Here is a 20,622-nt window from a genome sequence, read left to right on the forward strand (position 1 = left end):
TTATCAATGGGTACTACATTAGAGGTAACCCGGTCTAAGGAAAAATTAAGTTTGCTTTGTGCTTCGATCCAAAGCAAGGATTTTTTTTTACTATTTTTATTGAAATGTCTTGGTTCTTGAAAAGAAACTTTAGACTGTCTCTTTTTTAATGAAGAGGGATCAGGAAAACCATTCTGCTATGTAGCCCACTGACAGATGAGCATGTCATCTTGTCTCAATATCTCTGGAAACAAGAATGATGAGTCTTTGGAGAGCAGAGGGAAATAGAGAAGCCAACTTTAGATCTCTCCGTTCACTCATCTTCTCCTTTTTCTCACTCGACAGATAGGCCACCAGCTCCTGTCAATGTTACTGTCACACACCTGAAAGCAGATTCGGCCACCGTGTCCTGGGACGTTCCTGAGGGAGATGTTATCATCGGATATGCCATTTCTCAGCAGGTAAACCCTGTCATAGTAATTAAAGTCCTTTGTGGCTGAGCTAGAAGACAAGCTAAGTTACGCATTAATGCAATGTTAGGGACATTTTTCTTGTACTTTATCATGAAGGCAACTAGGCGATAAGTACTTAATTAAAAATAGCCTTTTTTCTACATCCCAAGGTGTGTGCATTATCAATTGTTAGAAGATTTTTTATCAATTTAAAATCAAATATCAAATGCACAGCTGTAATTTAAGCAATATTTTGTAATTTCAACATAGAAGAATTGTTTACAGTATTCCAATCTGGACAGTCACCACCAGAGTAAAAATGAAAATAATTTGAAAAAAGTTCTGGAACTGTTAGTTTGTGCTGCATTGTCAGTTGTGGTAGCTTGTAGTATTGAAAAACTAAAAAGAAAAGAAGCAGCATGAATTATTAATGTAAAACAATATTGATGTGACCCAGAGTAACTTCAACAAAAGATATTTTTTGTTTAGTTTTTTTCTACAGATGTTTCTCTTAGAACAGAAGAAAAGATACATTTAGCTGGGCTGTTTGTTTGACACCCCAGTGACTTCCTGCATGAAGAAACATCCCCCTTTCAGTTTTTAATGCATCTTCTCTGAATCAAAAGCCTTTTTACAGTTTCCTTTGTTCATATTCAATACAATTACGTTACTTTAACCATTCTAGCATTCATTTGAGAATAGAAATTATTATTCTTATTTTTTATAAATCTTTTTTGTAGAAGGAGATCTAATATTATGCACATTATTTCAAGTGAGGTATATAGTTTAAGATCCAACTGATTTAAAATCTATAAATGTTAGATTCTATATGTCCAAGTATTTTTGGTTTCCCTACATTGCCTAGAGAGCTGGGATCAAGAACTAGCAGCTCCGGAGTGGTATTCAATTCTTTGTCTGCCCCCTGTGACTCCATGGAAAACACATAACAGCAGTATCATGCCCAGGCAGGTGGGAGCTCACAGGCCTCGAATGCCCTAGAAAGTGGCAGGATTCCCACAAGTGACCAAAATCTTCCTAAGGCTACCAGAACATGCTCGTGCTATTTATCTGTGTCACTGTCATCCAATTAACGGTTGTTTTTCCAACCCAGTTCTCCCTATTTATACCATGTTACACCACTGGATAAGTGCTCTGACATTGAGATACCCCCAGTAGTGCAAATCACTGTACTGACCAGAGAGGCTCTTCCAGCCTGAAACCTGAAACCTGAAAATATCCAACCTAGCTTTGTGCCCGAGAACCCTGAATTCCCATTCAGCACCGGACCAAGAAGTGTCTGCAGTTTCTTCCATCTACCCATCTGCAGTGCAGACCCTATGCCTGGCCCTGCCCAGCCCAAAATGGCTTTCACTTCCCACACAGTACAAAACCTGTTCTTCATTAACCTACAAAAACTCTGTCCCTCCTTGCATTGGAAATCACAGACTCCTTGCATTTTGATTCCTGCCTGTCAGTAACCTGTGGCTGTCAGTTTCAGCCAGCTGCTGTGTAACAAGCGGTATTCAGATGTATAACAGATTGGCTTTTTAAAGAGCTCTTATCCATGACAGAATTTTATAAACTTTAAACTACAGGGATGTAGTTGATCCCTGGCCTACGTCCTCATTCACATTATTGAAGATACAGCATTGACTCAGTTAAGTACAGAAGGACTGTTTTTCACCAAATAGGGATCTGGCAACATACACTTAAGTGACAGAACAGAAAGAATAGACTGTACCACCTGAAATATCTCAGTGGCTGTTATGGAAGATTAAACCTGCAGAAGAGCAAAGAATGAAGATGAGTCATGTTTCTGCAACTTGAAAAGGTGACGGGAGCAGGATGAGCCCATGACGTGATTATCCTGCTTATGTATTCAGATTCCATGTAGGTCATGCCAATCTCCTTCAGTTCTGTGGAAGACAATCATGCTTTACTGTGAGCAACAGATGAAGGAAAAGTCTAGGTGACAAGAGACTTCTGCTGCCTACATTAATGGTTTTTGCATTTGTAAATATGTCTGTCTTGTCGTATGTCTGTTCTTTGTAATTTTTTTGCTACTTTTAAAGTTTAAACTATTAATTTTGTATAATTTTAAAATGTAACACTTACAGACCATACAGGAGTCTAGGTGTGTAGCTGCGTCAGCATGCGTAGGCTGCAAAGGAACAAGTAAAAGGTTTATCCCATAAGCACCCTCGCACCTGAAGAAGGCCCCACCGCCGAAACGTTGTGTTTTCTTTCATCTCTTTTCAGCATGGAATAAACCTATTACTTGTTCCTATACAGGAGTCTATATCAGGAGCAGTAGTGGGACCAAAGCAAATCACTGTGGAAAAATAAGTACCTCAAACAATTAGAAGTTTCTGACCAGTCTTTAATCACATCACTGTCACTGTCACTGTCACATCACTGTCTTTTACACATCAGTTTCTCTTCGGGATCAATAAAGTGTTATCTATCGATCTTAATCTCTTACTGTGAAAATAATCTTTTTTTGGATGTGACAGCTGCACGTGGTCTCTGCTTTTTGTCACACAAATTTAGTAATCTATCATTGTCTACCTTTTGGTTATGATAATATCCAAGAGCATATTTATACGGGCATAACCTTTTCTCATTTTCACCTTGTTCATTTGGTTTAAGACTGGTGAAGTGAAGACTTACACGTCAGCCGCATTACAGAAAGCAAATGGAAACCAAACATAGTGATGTCACCAGGTGTAACATCTTTCTCCCCCCTGCGAGCTCCTCATTGGTTAGTCATTTTTGAATGTTTGACAGGTGACCTCCAGCTAGGGTCTGCCCCACCTTAGTAGCAGACAAGGGTGTGTCAATTACGTTTATGAAATCCCTGACTGTGTTAGCATCAGCACATGATGTATATCAGAAAGCCCATTTCAGACACAGACCTAAGGTGTTTCTTAACTTATTTCTAAGCATCATGATAATCCTTCCTGCTACAACTGTATTAAATGTTACTCCATTATTCTTACTCCAGAGGTTTGTTATTTTGAGCATAGGTTATATCATTAGTTTATTCTAACCATGATTGCTTGAGCAGGAGCACAGGGATTCCTATGGTTTGCTGAGCACCTGTTGGCGTGCCATGACATCAGGGAGCATCGTCCAGTCTATGCTATTTCTTCTGTAAGGCACTATTGAGCTTGCAGCTTGTCAAAGACCGATTGACTCCACAGACAGGCATATTGGAAGAGCATATCCACCTACCTAATTCTCTCCTGAGCAGCTGCAGGATACATTGCAAGTCTTAAAGAAAAACAATTGATGACTCCAAATATCTCAGAGAAAGGCTGCAATGTATAGCCACCTAAAATGTTTTCATATATAATTTTCCCTCCAGACAGATTCAGAGTGCAGTATTGAATAACCTTTAATGACAATTACATTCCATTAATCTGTTCTTCTCAAGCATACAGTATGTACTGTACATTGGACATTATATAATGAATATTTTTATTCTTGCCTTTCATAAATTTAATGCTTTAGCCAAAATCATGCCAGAAAGCAAGAAAGGGGAATCCCATATGAAATTAAATGATGGGGTTGCTTCTTATAAAAATCCTTACACATCTTTAAAGAATGTTTTCAAACTGTCAGAGAAATCAAACAACTGCTTGATGAATCAAAAAGAGAAATAATGAAGAAATCAGACTGAAAGTCTGTGTGTGTTAACATATATAGACTTCAGTAAAGAATAATTTGTGGAGGGGAAAAGGGAAAGAGGAATTCAAGGAATTCAAAGCTGAGGTAGGAGAATTTCTGAGAAAGAGAAATGAAAGCAAAAGGGAATTGTAGGAACTAGTAAAGAAAATCGAACAGTAAGTAAAAAAAGAGGAGCTTTGGAAAGCTTGGAAAAACAATAATAGCAATCTAATACCAGCTGAATTGAATAGTTGATTCTCTAGGATCCATCAAAAATATATGAGGGTCTTGCCTCAAGCAAGTGGAATGATTTTATGTTTTTATGATTCTGACAAAGATAAATAATTTTAAAAGACCTCAAAGTCATCTAGTGTTAAAGAACATTCGTTAACCACAGTTTACTGAGTAATAAGCATGTTCTTAAACAGCGTCTAATAAAAAGCAAAATATTTTTGGGGATCGCTTTATTCTAAATTCCTTACAGGATAAATGAGAAACAGAAATACAATTGCAATTTACTGATTTTAAATCTTAACCACATGACTAAGGTATTAGTTAAGCATTTTGCTCATTTCCAAGGTCCGGATTTCTTAGACACTTCAGATTTCTTTTATATGCTCTGTTGTGATGTGAGTAGGATCATTGTATTTGCCTTATTGTTTCTTATAAGCAAAATTTAAAAAATTAAATCTGGCCCATTTTATTTTTGGCTATTCTACATAGCATTTCAGGAACTTCCTTATGAAAGCCAAGTTCATTATACCTGTTTCATTTACATTTACAGCTGTGTACACTACTCGTTTTCTATGTTTATGTTTTACATTTACATTTTATGACCTCCATCAGGTCTCTGCATGGAAACACTGAAGACAAATATTTCAGATTCTAATCATCCATAATTGCTCTTTTGCAGAGACAGGATGGGCAGATGCAAAGGTTCATCAGGGAAGTTAATACCACAAATCGTGCTTGTGTCCTCTGGGACCTAGATGAAGAAACAGACTACATCATCCAGGTCCAATCCATTGGGCTTTATGGGGAAAGCCAAGCCAGCAAAAGAATTCATTTTCGAACCTTGAAAAAGTCTGATCGCTTCCCATCCAACAGCTCTAACCAAGGTAGGGTGCTGTCCGATAAAATGTGCTGTCACATTTTATAGATGAATTATAGATGGTCAGTTTTGAATCGCAAACATTTCTATGAAAAAATATGTTACACAATAACTACAAACAGAATTTAAATATTGGGTCTGCTACTGGGTTTGTCCTCTGGTGCCACTCTCGACTAAATGTGCTAAATATGCAGCATATACTGTACATACTTGTGTATGCAATAACATAGTTATCTCTGTACCTATGACCTGATGTATTCATCTCACGTATGAGATGTCAAACTTTCAATATAAAACTACTACAATATTATTTGCAATGGAACAATGCTAACACTGAGGCCATGGTACTAGGTTCCTTGCAAGAACTGTGAAAATCTGATTGTCCTCGTATTTCTGTAGATGGTGTTCAAACTTAATTTTGTGTTAAAATTAAATATCAAGGGGTTATTTCTGAGTCTGGTCGAATTTTGCTCTACATGTCGAGGACCAAGGTGTATTTTAGTCAAGTTAGGAACATTTTTACCGTTACCGTTCTGTCAGTTCTCAATGTGGAGATACTAATGCATGATTTTGTTTCATTTTGACTTGAGTATTCTAGTGCCCTTTTTCCTATATTGTCAAATAACACCTAACACTCACCCCAGTATTTTTAAATATGTTCAGTGGTTAGGGCACTGGTAACCTGTTGAATTTCATATACTGTACCATCTTCAAACGATAGCTTTTCACTTAATGCAATGAGAACCAAAGATGAGTTATGCCTTTACTGGCCCTGTATATGTACAAAGTAAATGTGAATTAACTTGTCTGGGGAATTCAATCTGTTAAGTCAAAAGCAGTGCCTGTTTTGTACAGATTCAGGGTCAGGGATGAGTTACAATTTCTCCATTATTATTATAACATGCAGGTATGGCATAGAGCTCCATGAAAGCGTCTAATAATAAATGGAATGGAGTATGATTTCTAAAGACATTCTTGAACTGATAAATCTTTTGAAAATAGACAGAATCATCAACTGATAGTTTCTGAAATTGAATAAGGAAGCAGCCAAAAATGGGCTGAACAGAATGCTGGCAAGCAAGGCTCACAAACCTATCAGTTAAATCTGCCCGTATTATTTTTTTACCTTTGTGTATATATAGTCAGAACACTGCTTTGTGATGTTTTTACAAGAAACATGAATTAGAACAGCAACTAATTGAGTTATTATTACTATTATTGCTATGGAAGTGGCAGTTAAGGTTTCTCAAATTGTAGAAACAAAGGTTAATGAGGGTCAGTATTTGCAGTTCTCGGCAGGGAGTAGGAAGACGGGGAGTTTGCTGAGCTGTAGGGTGTCTGAGACACATTGATCAAAAGGAATCATCTGGTTTACTGTACCTTAGCAATTCATTAAGAATCTTCGTCGGTGAGAAACCCTAGATAAAAACACAGGTAGGCAGAAGCAGGAGAGAGAAGAGAAGGAGAAGGAGGAACAATACAAGAAAGAGATAGAGAGAGGAAGACACATGCCACATATAAGGAACCTGTTTAAATTATCCTTAGAGACCAGATTAAGTAATTGAACCTTGTTTAAGAGAGCTTGGCATTTGTCATTTTAGAAAACTCTAATTTCTAATCCTTCCTGGAGACATTTTTTAGAAATCGGGAGATAGGGTCCCAATAGTGAGAATAGGGAGCTCAGGGCTGTGTTTGGTTTTATCAAGGATGCAGGTTAATCTCTCTAGTGGCGTTATGTTGGATTTTTTTAATACAGAGTAGCAGCAAAAAATCAGTTTTTACTGATTTATAAGGATGTAGACTTCCGAGATAGTTAGTTCGTAAGTAGAATAACTTACAGTATTTAATTTTAATTATTGATCATCCAGCTCTGTATTTTGGTCATCTCTATTTTCTTAACCCCCCTTAATTTAACATTTTATTATATTTTGCATTATTCTTATTCTTATTCTATTTCCATGCACAAGTGTGTAAAGTATGTTAGAATTGTTAGGAAGATTAAATACATTTGTCCAAACTAGAATACATGTACTGTACAGTACTATGATTTGTGTGACACTCTTGGAAGCGTTGACAAGTTTAAATATCTCAGGTCAGGTGCCCAATTAATATCAGTGAAACTAAAGAGTAAATTCTGCTATAAAGCAAGATGTGGCAGCCAAAGACAACACAAGAAAGGAGACTGAAAGGTGGGCAAAAAGGGTCATATTTATATCAGAGAACTGGTGTGTTGTCAGTCAAGGTCGGGTGTGCATGTAAAAAATAATTTTACATATTTTAAACTTATAAATAGTCAAACTAATAAATGCTACTAAAAATTTGTAATTAAAATCCAAATCACTTAATTAAAATATTTCATTTCAAAAAGGTATTTAGAATGTCGGCTTTTCTTGGTCACTGTGATGCGACCCATCCCACAGCCTGCAGTGTGTTGTAAGCCTTCTGAAACAAAGGAAAAAACAAACTAATTTAGTACGGTACTTACCTTTTTGTTTCTATTATGTATTATGCAGTAAGCCAGATAAAAAACACAATGGGAAAAATCGAAGTAAGATAGTTGGGTGTATAATTAATTCTTTGGTATCTGCAGCTACTCATTGGCTTCACATTACTTGTTATTACACATTATTAAGTGTCAAAACCATATTCAGGTTCAGGAACAATTTTAAACCCTTTGGAAACAGCCATCAGATGGCCACTTGCCCGTTTCCGGACTGGAGGGGAGTTGGTCTCCCTATCACTTTGGTAACACCGGTGTTTTCAAAGCATTTATTCAAATAATATTGTTTTTAAAGGGGAACTGCAATGCAATTTTTATATTTTGGGGTTAAAAAGAATTGGCACTGATAAGTGCATTTCAAACCACAATGAAAGTAAAATCTACACAGTAACGTGTAAAAACTCCAATTTAAATCACAAAAGAGACTACATTTCCAGGTACAGTACTGTATGCCATCACCTTTTGCAATTTAGAGCAATTCAACTTCTGGTGCAGTGATGCAGCCCTATTACTGTATATTGTAAACAAAAAGGCTTGTGAATACACCTCTTTTAATCCAATAGAGATATTACTGTCAACTACAAGATGGTTTTGCCAACAAGTACTATTTACTCATTAACTCTGCATTCAGATCATGCTGGATCATTTCTGCAGTGAAGTGTCTTATGCACAACCTGTGCTTATTCACTCCTAAATCAGATTACATCAGCGATTACAGTGACTAGTGAGCAGGAAAGGCAGGTTTAAATCACAATTCTTGCGAACTCTCACTGTCACCTATGGCGAGACCAGCAGCTTTTGCAACAATATGGCGACCATACAGTACTTTCACAAAGTTCAGAATTTTGTGCTTAATTCGAAATTTGTAAAATTTTACAATTCTGTCAATTAATTTGTTTTGTTGCCGAGATTTTAGAACCGGTTTGAAAAATTGAGTATGCAGTTTCTTTTTTAATAAAGATATATTAGAAATACTTTTATGGGGGACTGATATACTGTATGTTTTGTGCTTTGTGCTTTTGGTGTAATATGTATTTATTAGGTGGAAATACATGCAAAAAAACAAGGTACCTTTATGTTTCTTATGGGAGGTTACAAGCGGGGAGCCTCAGGAATAAAAGGCAGAGGTTGAGCCCTGCTGGAGTAGGTCTCTTGTGGGATCTAGGGAGGAGGGTTCTCAAGCCCTTCTGTTATGGGTTATTCTTTGGAGAAAGGCAGCTTGTTTTCCTGTTGTAAGTATGTTGTACTGTACCTGTTGTATCCACCTAATTGCCTATAACAATTAACAATACAGATGTTGTCAAACAAGCAAGAAAGGAGGTTTTTTAAACCACTTTTGAAAAGTGTTAAAATAACGTAGTTTTGTCTGCTTTAAAGAAGCTGAGTTTATGAAGAAAACCAGTCTCTCTGCCTTTTTTAAAAATGGAGTCCCAGCATTTGTCCCTTTTGTCCATTGACAAAAAACAACAACAAGGGGCCATGAGAACAGCTTACTGGGTCAATTTACATGATGAAGACACCTCTCATGCATTTTAATGGCTTTCTGCCAACTACTGGCAAAGTTGTGAGCAGGGTTAGGGAAATGAATGCAAATGCTTTCTCCTCCAACTGCTGGGTGATTCTTCAATTGCAGTATATTTTGTGAAATGAAAAGTAAAAAAAATAGTTGTCGATGCTTTTTAAAAAATATTTTTGTTTTATAACAACAAGGTTTCAAATATATAGGAAATCACTCAGTGCAGCTTAATGGGAAAACCAAGGTGTGATATTTGCTACTATCATGAATGAAAACAGTATTTGTTGATAACTCTGTTACAGATACTGTATACTGTACAACACAGCAAATCCGCTTGGGTCACTAAGAACAATTCATGTACTGTATATGTACTGTATATATAATCATCAATAATTATATATAATCATAACTACATTGAAACATTTTGATTTTAGGTTTGTTTTTATCTACACAAAAAGTCCATTGTGATACTACTTTTTTCCAATTAAGGTCACATTCAAAATGAAAAAAAAATCTTATTTTGAGCAAATTGGGTACTATTCCTTTTGATTGTGCAATAACACAACATAGATATCATTAAAATCACATTTAAGACAAACAAATGTATAAGTAGTTCAGGCAGGTAGCTGCATCACCATGCATAGGCTGCAAAGGAACAAGTAATACTGTAGGTTTATTCCATGCATCCAAACACAACGTTTCAGTTGTGGAGCCTTCTTCGGGTGTGAGAAAGACTTGTTTTCGTGTGATCTTCTCTATTCTCATGCAAGTTTCGACTTCACCCCTCTCTTCACCTCTCTCCACTTCGCACCACCTGAGTGGCCTCTCTGCCTCTCCCCTGCTCCTCCACTCTCCCAGCTTTTGTTCTCCTGTGCTATTTAATCTTTGCTGTCTGCCCTGTCTCTCTCACACCTGAAGAAGGCTCCACAGCCGTAACGTTGTGTTTTTTCTCTTCTCTTTTCAGCATGGAATAAACCTATTACTTGTTCCTTTAAATATATACGTTACACAGATGATATGAGGGTAACACAGCTGACAGGAGAGTAACATTTGACAACTGTAATTTTTTCAAATTAATTTATATAATTGAATTATAAAATGCGCAAAAAAATAGGACAACTAAATTTTTATATTGAGGGGATATGTAATCAAGAAGTTAATCAGAGAAGGAACAGATAATTCTATAATTACATATGGCTCTGGATAAAGTAAAGTAGAAGAAGGTTGATTGGAAAAGCTTAAGCAATAAGTGCTTACAAAAACTACACATCCCAGCAATCCGTGGTTCTGTTTCCTTGGGTCCTGCAGGTCCCAACCAGTCTTGGTGATTTATAAGTACTTACATAACTTATGTTTGTTCAGTCATACAGTGTGGTTTATTGTTTTTAATTGGAAAATTGGGAGTGTCCATAGGAAATGTTGTTAAAACTAAAAATCACCACAGCAAGTGACAGAGTTATAGAATTTGATACAGAAAATGTTGATGAAGAAGGTGGAATACTGTTTTGTACCTTATTTTTATTTTCAACTACAACTACCTATTGTACTGTATATAATAGCTAGCTATACCTATACCTAATATAACCTATTTACCTACCTATTACCTATATAATACCTACTGTATACCTAGGTATTGTATATAAATATATCCTAATTATATTCATAAATAAATATTGTTAATCATGTTTATAAAATATATCAGAATTTTTATTTTCAGCGACCAAAATGTCCCTTTCATTACATGATTCCATATTAAGTGGATTTTTTTTAAAAGGTTTTGAATACATGGATGTTATTGTACTGTTCTTCGTAGTATCATACATAGTGGTCTAATGGATGTGCTTTCAACCTATGGAACCAGTTGCCATTTATGGCATGTAATCGCATTTGTTGCATGCAAGTGTTTTTTTAGAAAAAAAAAACTGTACAACCATGTTACAATTTAAAATGGTGACTAGGCTATTTATTTTATATTTTATATAACATTTTGAAATATTATATTTTAAAAAATATTATTATTAAACTGGGAAAAACTAAATGATGCTACTATTTTAGTAACATCTAACACAGCACAAGTGCCACCTATCAAATCTCTTTGAGCAGTGAAGAGCTGAAATAGGCATGCTGAACAGAACTGTAGTATACGGAAGTGCTCTTTCCTCTAACGCAAATTTTGACGTGCATTCTACTTGGCTGTATCAGCAAAAGCATGGTCAAAGGATACTACAGGACTATATGGACAAATGAGTTACTGGAATATGTGCATAAGTACATTTTATCAACCAAATGCATGGGGTTTATCATTTCTTAAAAGCCATGTGAAAAGCCATGTTTGTTCAATTAAGTTTAGCTTTCATGTATATCATGTAGAATACCAGATTTAATGCAGGAATTATGTAATTTCTGGATGTAATTTTGTAATCAGGTGCATAATGCATAATTTATAAGAATTTAAATTCCCATACCTGCATTTTGTAGATTGCTATAGTTAATTTTCCATTAGTTCACAGCCATGCTCCGGTGGCTTTTGTGTGAATTATTGAGGAGATCTTTGCACTACACTCTTGGCATAAAAGCAGATTCTGACAGAATAAGTTTTTATCTGGGTTTTAACTCATGAACGGGCAGCAGGTCTCTACTGTTGCTTCCTGACAGCTCTTTTAGGGATACTTAAGGGTCTGTTGTGAATATTGAATATTGATTGGGCTGGCATGTAGTACGTGTTTAGTTCAAATGCATTTTTTCCATGGTTTGAACAGCAGGATAAAACTAAATCTTGTTTCCCAGAAATGCAGTCAGCTATAGAGTCTTTGATAAATGAGTCGGGTTTAAAATCCATTAAAATTAGATGTCCGGACCATTTTGAAAGCAAAGTGAAAAATACGTGTTTCTACATGTCACCTTAGAGACCAAAGCTCAGAACATCTTTTCATAAGTCGACTTCCAAGACACACGGACTGCTGCTTAACTAAGCTTAAAAAATCATTAGATGCATTAAACATAGGAAAAGAAACAGTGTCGCAGAATGAGAAGGCAAACTAATGGATGACAAAAATTGTTATGTATTCCTTTGTACAATACAGTGCATTTTTAAATCACACAAAATTATTAACAAAAAGTATACAAGAAATATACCGTGGGCTAACAAAAATATCACAAGAAGGCCATTATTATGTTGAGTTGCTACTTCATCAAGGGAAGCTATAAAGGATTTCTTAAAGTATATTACTTTCTAGTATTGTGAAGTACTGTACTTGTACGGTAGTTCGCTGATACCATCCTCATTTCTTAATGAGTTCAAGTCTTACTATTCATCAGATGTATGTAACAGTAGCTCCATAAGTAGGCTGAATAAAACAGTTCTGCACAATATTGCTATTTCACAACAGAATCATGTACAGTATCTGTCACTGAGCTTTCAGTCTGGTCTGGGCATTTTATTTGAAACCAGGCTCATTTATCAAAGACTGAGAAATCTAAAACTTGGTGCATCGGCTATGAAAAGTTATATTTCAGTTATTACAAGCCCTCACCCAAACACGCACATGTTTCTTAAAAATACTTTTTAAAGTTTTATAAGACCAAACCTAGAGTATACTGTAAATCCTTCATCTATAAATTCCTCGTTAGGCAAGAATTGGGTGGTGCACTAAGATCAGCAATGCTGGTACTAGTTCATACAGGTGGCAGAAGTGGAGCAATTTGAGAAGAATGCACTGGTCAAGGGAACTACAGCAGCAGCTGTAGCAGCCACCTTGTAGTTAAGGGTCCAGAGCATTAGCCACTAATCTACTGTATATTGTCCCCTGAAAACTATTATTGACTTCAGAGAGAAGTTAAGCAGGTAACAACAATCCATTTTTCCAAAGGAACGCTTTTGGTAGCTTTCTTGATGCGCAGTTTCCGTGTTTTTAAACTTGTTTTTACTAATTAACTAGTTTAAACCACAAACATACATGTTTTGGTACTCTGTGCAAGGAATATACTGTATGTCCTGGAACAGTAACCCCTGCCGGTTTTCAGATGTTTTCCAAAGACAAACTGGTTCACAACACATCATGATAACATTAACACATCATAATAACACTATTACCTAAGACAACCGGATTCAAAGTTAGTTTCAGTTGATTGCTCAATAAATTAATGTTTCAGATGGATTTCAGTTTTGTACTACTGTATGTTCAGCTTCATTGATAGGTTAAAATTCAAATTAGAGTTAGGGTTACACTTCCACTGAAATGCAGGCTCCCGATAATGGTATACCTGCAGTTTGAATGGCAATAAAATAGTGTATTATTAGTAGTTCAGGTGGGTAGCTGTGCCAGCATGCATAGGCTGAAAAGGAACAAGTAAGGTTTATTCCATGCTGAAAAAAAAGAAGAAAGAAAACACAACGTTTTGGCCACAGAGTCCTTTCAGTACACTTATTGTATTTCTTGCATGTTGTTATTCATAGTGAATAATACTGTAACACAACAGGGGCTCAGGCAGGCGCCCTTGCCGCATTAGGCCAGCCCTGCACCGTCAGGGGCTCGAACCCAGGACTCCCGCGTTGCTCAGCAGGGACCTAGCCCGGTGAGCCAAAGAGCGATCTCTCTACAGCCCAGTAGCTGTAGTCCTGCTATCACAGGGAAGGGCGGTGACGTCACCTGCTCTGGTACGCCGGCTCTTACACAGTGCCTGTCGGCCGTAAGCGTTACAATATTTTTAGACATAACCTCCTAAAATGATTCAAGACATTAATAAAAAATTGCAGCAACATACATTACTTGAGAGCTATAATGATCTTCTGTAATGAATTTCTATGAAAGCTTCAATAATTAATAAGATGTTTCAGACTGATCTTTCCACTTTTCTGTCTCTGTAAAGCCCTGCGTATATGCATTCTTACTGGATAATTCTCCCAGTTGTCTAAGGTGACCTTTGACCTATTACTATTAAAATGAGCTGGATGTTCCAGATTATAGCAAAATGTTTCATCATACAGAATTCAACCAAAAGAGTGTGTAACTTTGCAGTGCTAGAAACTATGAATAAAACTGTCTTCACCAGCAATGAATTAAATAAAACCAGAATGTTTTCACCCTGAGAAACTGTGGTATCTTCTCTAGAAAGCTCTCTGTTTTAAACCATTTCTGATTATAGATGGTGAATTAGTGCAAACTGGGCCTCTTGCCGGAGAACCTCTAATAATGTCATTAATAACAGAATTGTATATATTTCACTTCTAGCTCATATCCAGGGTACAGATGATGAATGCTGTTTATATTTACAAAATGAGATTTTTAGAACTGGAAAAAAATCAATCTCCTTTAACAATTTCCTTTATTTCACTCCTTCATTTAAATATGGGTCCAAACACAGTAAACCCTTCAGATAATGCGCCTTAACTGAAAATGAATGAGTAAATTTACATGAAAATGAGAACAATAATGGGAAAACTGCCTTCTCTAGGCGGCTTTGAGGAAAATAATAAAACCTACCTTAATTTCAGTCACTTTTTATGAAAAAGATTAAAACAAAGAAAAACACTTTTATTTTTGTCATACTCCTGTTACATGCACTCCTTCACTCTACTTTACTTTTCTGGCATTCCCGGTTGACATGTGCAACAGAGATACATAACTAAAGCTTTCTATACTTTTCTTCGGAACTTGAATTTATTTTCCAACAAAAAAATAGAAAAAAAAATGTTTCTTTAATTTCCTGGAGCATCATGCATGATAGAAATACAGAAAGACAAAGCCATATAAGAAAGTTATGGCAAGATATTTCTGTGTGTTATTGTGTTTAAACACCGCTGTGTATCTTTTTGTTGTTTTCTAACCACTTTATCCAGTACAGGGTCATGTGCTTATTCATATCTTGTTTATTCTTTATTACATGAAAAAATTGACACCCAAGAAATAAAGCTAGTGTTCCCCAAAAGAGAGTAAGAACTAATTCCATGTTAGTAATAAATACCTGATAATAAATAAATAATAAATTACACCCATAGGATACAAAGCAATGAAGCATAAGAGAATTAATCTTTCATTTTGCCTTCTAGGAAGGCAACATTTCTCTAGAGAAGTATGAATGCAGTTATTGATACTGATTACAAAGGTTATAAATGAAAGGAGGTCATTAGACCCATCAAGCTCATTTGGTTTTTAATAGTTAATAGGTCTTGGTAGTTGATAGTTCTTAATCATAATCAGTTAATGATTATTTTAATCAGTTAATCTGTTGTTTTTATGTAAGAAGATCACTGGCTTCAAGCCCATGTCCAGGTAACATGTTCTGCAGTATACTCCCACAACCCTTTGCACCCTGTGCTTTCTGTTTTGCTGCTGTGAAGTAGTCCAGTAGGTTAACTTTATCACTGTCCTTGAGGATTTGGAATACCTGAATCAGATTCCTTCATAGTTGTCTTCGTTCATAGTTAAAAAGTTACAGTTGTTGTACAGTAGCTTGTCAGTGTGGGGGATTTCTTAAACCCTGTTACTGTGTCTAGTCACACTTTCTGAACTTCTCTCTATCGTTGTATCATTTATATGCTATGGATGCACAATCCCGACTATAAAAAGGAATAATTAGTACACAACAATAAGCAAAAGTAAAAATTATCGAACAGGACAGTACATTCACTTTTCAGGATGAAACTCCTTGTGATGACTGATAGTACTTTCAGCAAACTCAGGGTTGTGAAAGAAACACTCTCTTGTACAGTATACTGAAAGTAATTAAAATGACACAAATGCTATGTGTTTATTTGCTGCATTTTTTTCCACTCAAGATTGCTTTATGACTGATATTTGAATTTATTAATCTGTAGTACAATCATCTTAACACTGATATTTGAATTTATTAATCTGTACTACAATCATCTTAACACTATGACCTTTGAAATTTTTTATAGTTTTGATCCATATATCATAAATTCTATCATTGATTCAACAGATAAAGTTTCTTTGTTGTAATGATCCTTTTGATGCAAAACACTACATTGTTCATGTCTCTCTGGAATGCTGTGTATCCAGTTACGTTGTATTCTTCATCATAGTTAGCCATGCCTTTAAAATCACATGCTACTGCACAATTTTTGCCTCTTGCTTTCTGTTCCTAATACTACTAACACTTAGGTACAAATTTTACATTTAATATTAGTAAAGTGCTATGTAAAAATTAATAAACCTTATAAATCTGTTTACATACACAGAGTAAATATGTTTGATAAAGTTGGCAGTTACAGATGCAGCCATTCAAAATGCGCGGGCGATACCGCATTATTTTCCGGTACGCTGTACGCAGTCTACCGCAAGCTACCGGTAAATACCGCGAGTTACCGGTAAATACCGCTAGCAAAATAATAGTATCCGGAATTTCCGCAAGGTGGAGCTAATAAAGCTCAACCTCTCATGTTTGAGCTGTAGCCATCAAAGTCTTTAACGAAGATATTAATAATAGTATTAATAATAAATGACCTTGGACAAGCTGTAAACTCAAAGTATTGCCCTGGTCCACATTCTTTTTTTCATTGACCGTCTTTGTAAAAGTAACGCCACAGCATTTCGCAATCACGCATTTTTTTCCAATCATGCAAAGTACAGTGATTCACCATGCCTTTCACATGCTCATAAAAGAGATTGATTTAGGGACATAAACATATTACCGTATGCAAACTGTACTGTATACAGTATGTATATGTATATTTAATGTCTTAACTGTGCCCGTTTAAGTATTGAATATTCATATCTAATTTTACCACTGAAGGGAAATCTTAGTAGCTGAGCATAAAAACAATAGGAGCATACTGCAACGCGTGTGAAGGCCATAAACGATATTAATTTTGGAACATAAACATACAGTATATGGCTGGTCTCGGTACTTTAAAGAAAACATACACGAAACATGGTTTCATTATGACCAGAATCTTGAGATATTTTTAACTTGATTTACAGTATTTGAGAGGTATGTCTTAACACCGATACTACAGTGCTTAAGTACTACTCACGTATATGTTTCTAGGTTTATATTATGCATTTCATACGGTCAAATTACTTTTGAGCAACTAATAAGAAGCGCGAAACGGTATGCGTTTTACTTTCGTTTCGTGCTGGGACCCGTGGATTGATTAGAGATATCAAGTACATACAAGTCATTTTTTAAATGTTGTAGTTCGTCTTGAAAAAATGTTACGAGTACATCATCTATCAACAATTACACAGGTTCTGTTTCCATATTGCGGATTTTGGTTACGTAATATTATTTTCTAGATTTCACGTTGTGAATATATGATTTGGGCAAACAGAGCCGCAAAGAAGTACATTATGGGTTGTTGTTTTTTTTTGCAGTTTTATCTAGAACAAGCGATGCTTAAACCTTTGTCTGATTCTTGTGAAACTATCCACACGACAGTAACAGTACCTAGGAGTTGACTTCAGTGATGTCACTGATGGGATGTTTCTAAAAATCCATCCTCTGTAAAACGTCTTCTCTAGTTATCCTCCATATGTATTCGCTAATGAAGCTGTGTGTTCTGAGCCTGGATCTCTACATTTCTGTATGAACCACCTTAGAGGGCTAAAGACAGCTTGTGTTTAAATTGAGTGTAAGGCAATTTATGCTTCTAAAGTCATGGTCAGCATTTTTGTACTGTGCTGTAAACTTGTTCTGTGCCTAGTCACATTATTTTATAGCGTTTTCATAGCGTTATCAAATCTGGTGGCGCTGTGTTAGTTTCCTGACTCCCATGTCACATGGTCTGTGATTGTAACCTGTAATACCGGTTTAATTCGTCACAGCCAGCACTCCGGTTGTAAAGTAGAAGCAGGCGAGATTTCCAGCGAAAAACACCTCCCCCTTCTTCAGGTGTGAGGGTCTTCTGCTCAGAATGAAACGCTAAAATGTAATGTAGGCTCTGAATGGGTTCTGACTTGCTTTAACAAAATATGTTTACAAATCCTTTCACCTGGCATTTTCGTAGTTAGAAATTATGGAACGCTCTGTTAAAAGCAAGGGAGTTTTTATGTCCGTTGCAGTTCTTTTGCAACATGAATATAATTATATCGTTATTAATTTCTTGAGATACGCGATTCCATATTATATTCCCTTTTAATCAAATTCTAAAAGTATGCTTGTTGACTCCGGTATCGCGTTAGTTAAAGACTTCGATGCTTAAAATGTTTAGGAGAAATGGAATACTGGTGTGTATGTTTTCTTTAAAGTACCGAGACCAGCCATATACTGTATGTTTAAGTTCCAAAATTAATATCGTTTATGGACTTCACACGCGTTGCAGTATGCTCCTATTCTTTTTATGCTCAGGCACTAAGTAAAAGGAGATGCTTCATATTGCTTGACTAATTTTAAAAACTAAGTTAGAAATGCAGACGCTCCCTCGGTGCGCTGCTCTGGTGCGCCGGCTCTTACACAGTGCCTGTCTGCCGTAAGCGTTACAATATACATACCCAACACTGCTTGTACCCATCTGTCATGCAAATAAAACACCTTGAATTGAATTGAATTGAGGGGAGAGGGGGGAATACTAAAGGCAATACTGGCTCAATACCCTCGATGGGCTTTGACGTGCTAATGCGTTGGTTTAACAGTCCGGGTGTGGCAGGCTTCCAATGTCAACTCGACTCGATTGGAAGACAATGAACGTATTTTGTGATATTTAGAAATATAAATTTGTTTGGTGCGAGTGAGGTTTTATTTAATCTCTGACCAAGGGAAACGTTTCATTTTTTCAAAGAAATGTTTGTTAAAAAATAAAGTCATAGTTCTATGGGATTCAATCACAGACCATGTGACAAGGGAGTCAGGAAACTACTCTAACACACAGCGCCACCGGATTTAATAACGCAATAAAAACGCTATAAAATAATGTGACTAGGCACAGAAAAAGTTTACAGCACAGTACAATAATAAATGCTGACCATGACTTTAGAAGCATAAATTACCTTACACTCAATTTAAACACAAGCTGTCTTTCTGTATGAACCTCTAAGCTGGTTCATACAGAAAATGTAGAAATGCATTAGCCTGATTATGATTAAAAAACACATAATTAAACACGCGTTTGCGATTTAAATCAGAACACGATTTAAATCAATATAAATGTTTATATTGTAACGCATACTGTCCAGCCTCCATTTCTCTATAAAAATTTACTCTGTTGCACACACACACACAATAGAAGGAGGAACCGCTGTCAGAAGGGAAGATATGTTCAAAATATCGCAAATATCGTTCATGTTGCGATATTTTGAAATATAAAAGTCAATTTATTGTCCATAATATCGCTATTCTATTTTTTCGAAGAAATGTTTGTTAAAAGAAAAGTCCGGCACCAGCTGGATTCGATCACACAACCTCCCAGTTGCTAGTCACGCACCTAGACCAGTCGGCTAGAAGACAGCTCGCATGAACAGGCAGGCGAAAAAGCCCTACACAGCCCTGTCGCAGCACACGAATACCGTTATTAAATTCTTTAGATACGCGATTCCATATTATATTCCCTTTTAATCAAATTCTAAAAGTATGCTTGTTGACTCCGGTATCATGTTAGTTAAAGACTTCAAAGCTTAAAATGTTTAGGGAGAAATGGAATACTGGTGTGTATTTTTTTCTTTAAAGTACCAAGACCAGCTACAGTATATACTGTATGTTTATGTTCCAAAATTAATATCGTTTATGGCCTTCACACGCGTTACAGTATGCTCCTATTCTTTTTATGCTCAGCTACTAAGATTTCCCTTCAGTGGTAAAATTCAATATCTACAACGGGCACAGCAAAGACGTTTTTACTGTAAGTCTTTCTACGACAGACCAACGGACCACGAGTGCCCCTGTCGGTCAACCAATCACGTACTGCGGTGCCACGCGTCATCTTGCGTCATACTGAGCGACGTCACCTGCGGTACGTGTCTGTGACGCGCACTTTGAATGGCTGCATCTGTATAAGGAGTTAATATATGTATATACTGTATATATATTGTACTTCATTGAATTTAATTGAGGACGTATCATAATTCAGAGAAAGAGTGCTACAGAATATCCTTGGAGGTCTTTTTATGTTAGATATCCTTCCTATTGCTCTCATGTTTCCATGGAAATAGAGCATGACTAATGGTGACAAATATATTTGCTTATTATTGTTGACATAAACATGCTATAGAAAATTTTGATTCAGAAAGGGGCTAAAGTATATATTCATCAAAACAAAATGTTTCAATCGTTTCCCAATCTGCAATTTTTTCTTTCCATTCTTGCTTTTCTATATGTTTAAAGGTTTAATAATCACACCTTCTGCTATCTGCATTTTCAGTGTCTGCAGTGGTAAATACATGTTTAATTTTTTTAAATTATAAATGCTTAGTCTTTTACAGCAACATCATTTTAATGTAAT

General features: G+C 36.1%; 1 protein-coding gene across 1 annotated transcript in view; it reads left to right on the top strand.

Annotated features, from left to right (window-relative positions):
* LOC148840002 (fibronectin type III domain-containing protein 4-like) overlaps positions 1-20,622 on the top strand; it is a 90,189-nt gene that overhangs the window by 43,106 nt on the left and 26,461 nt on the right. The window contains exons 2-3 of the mRNA XM_088906695.1: positions 325-440; positions 5,014-5,218. Coding sequence (XP_088762821.1) covers positions 325-440; positions 5,014-5,218 — 321 coding nt within the window. The remainder of the gene's footprint in view (positions 1-324; positions 441-5,013; positions 5,219-20,622) is intronic.

Source organism: Atractosteus spatula, chromosome 2 (genome assembly GCF_055471065.1).
Source record: "Atractosteus spatula isolate fAtrSpa1 chromosome 2, fAtrSpa1.hap1, whole genome shotgun sequence".
Classification (NCBI taxonomy): Eukaryota; Metazoa; Chordata; class Actinopteri; order Semionotiformes; family Lepisosteidae; genus Atractosteus; species Atractosteus spatula.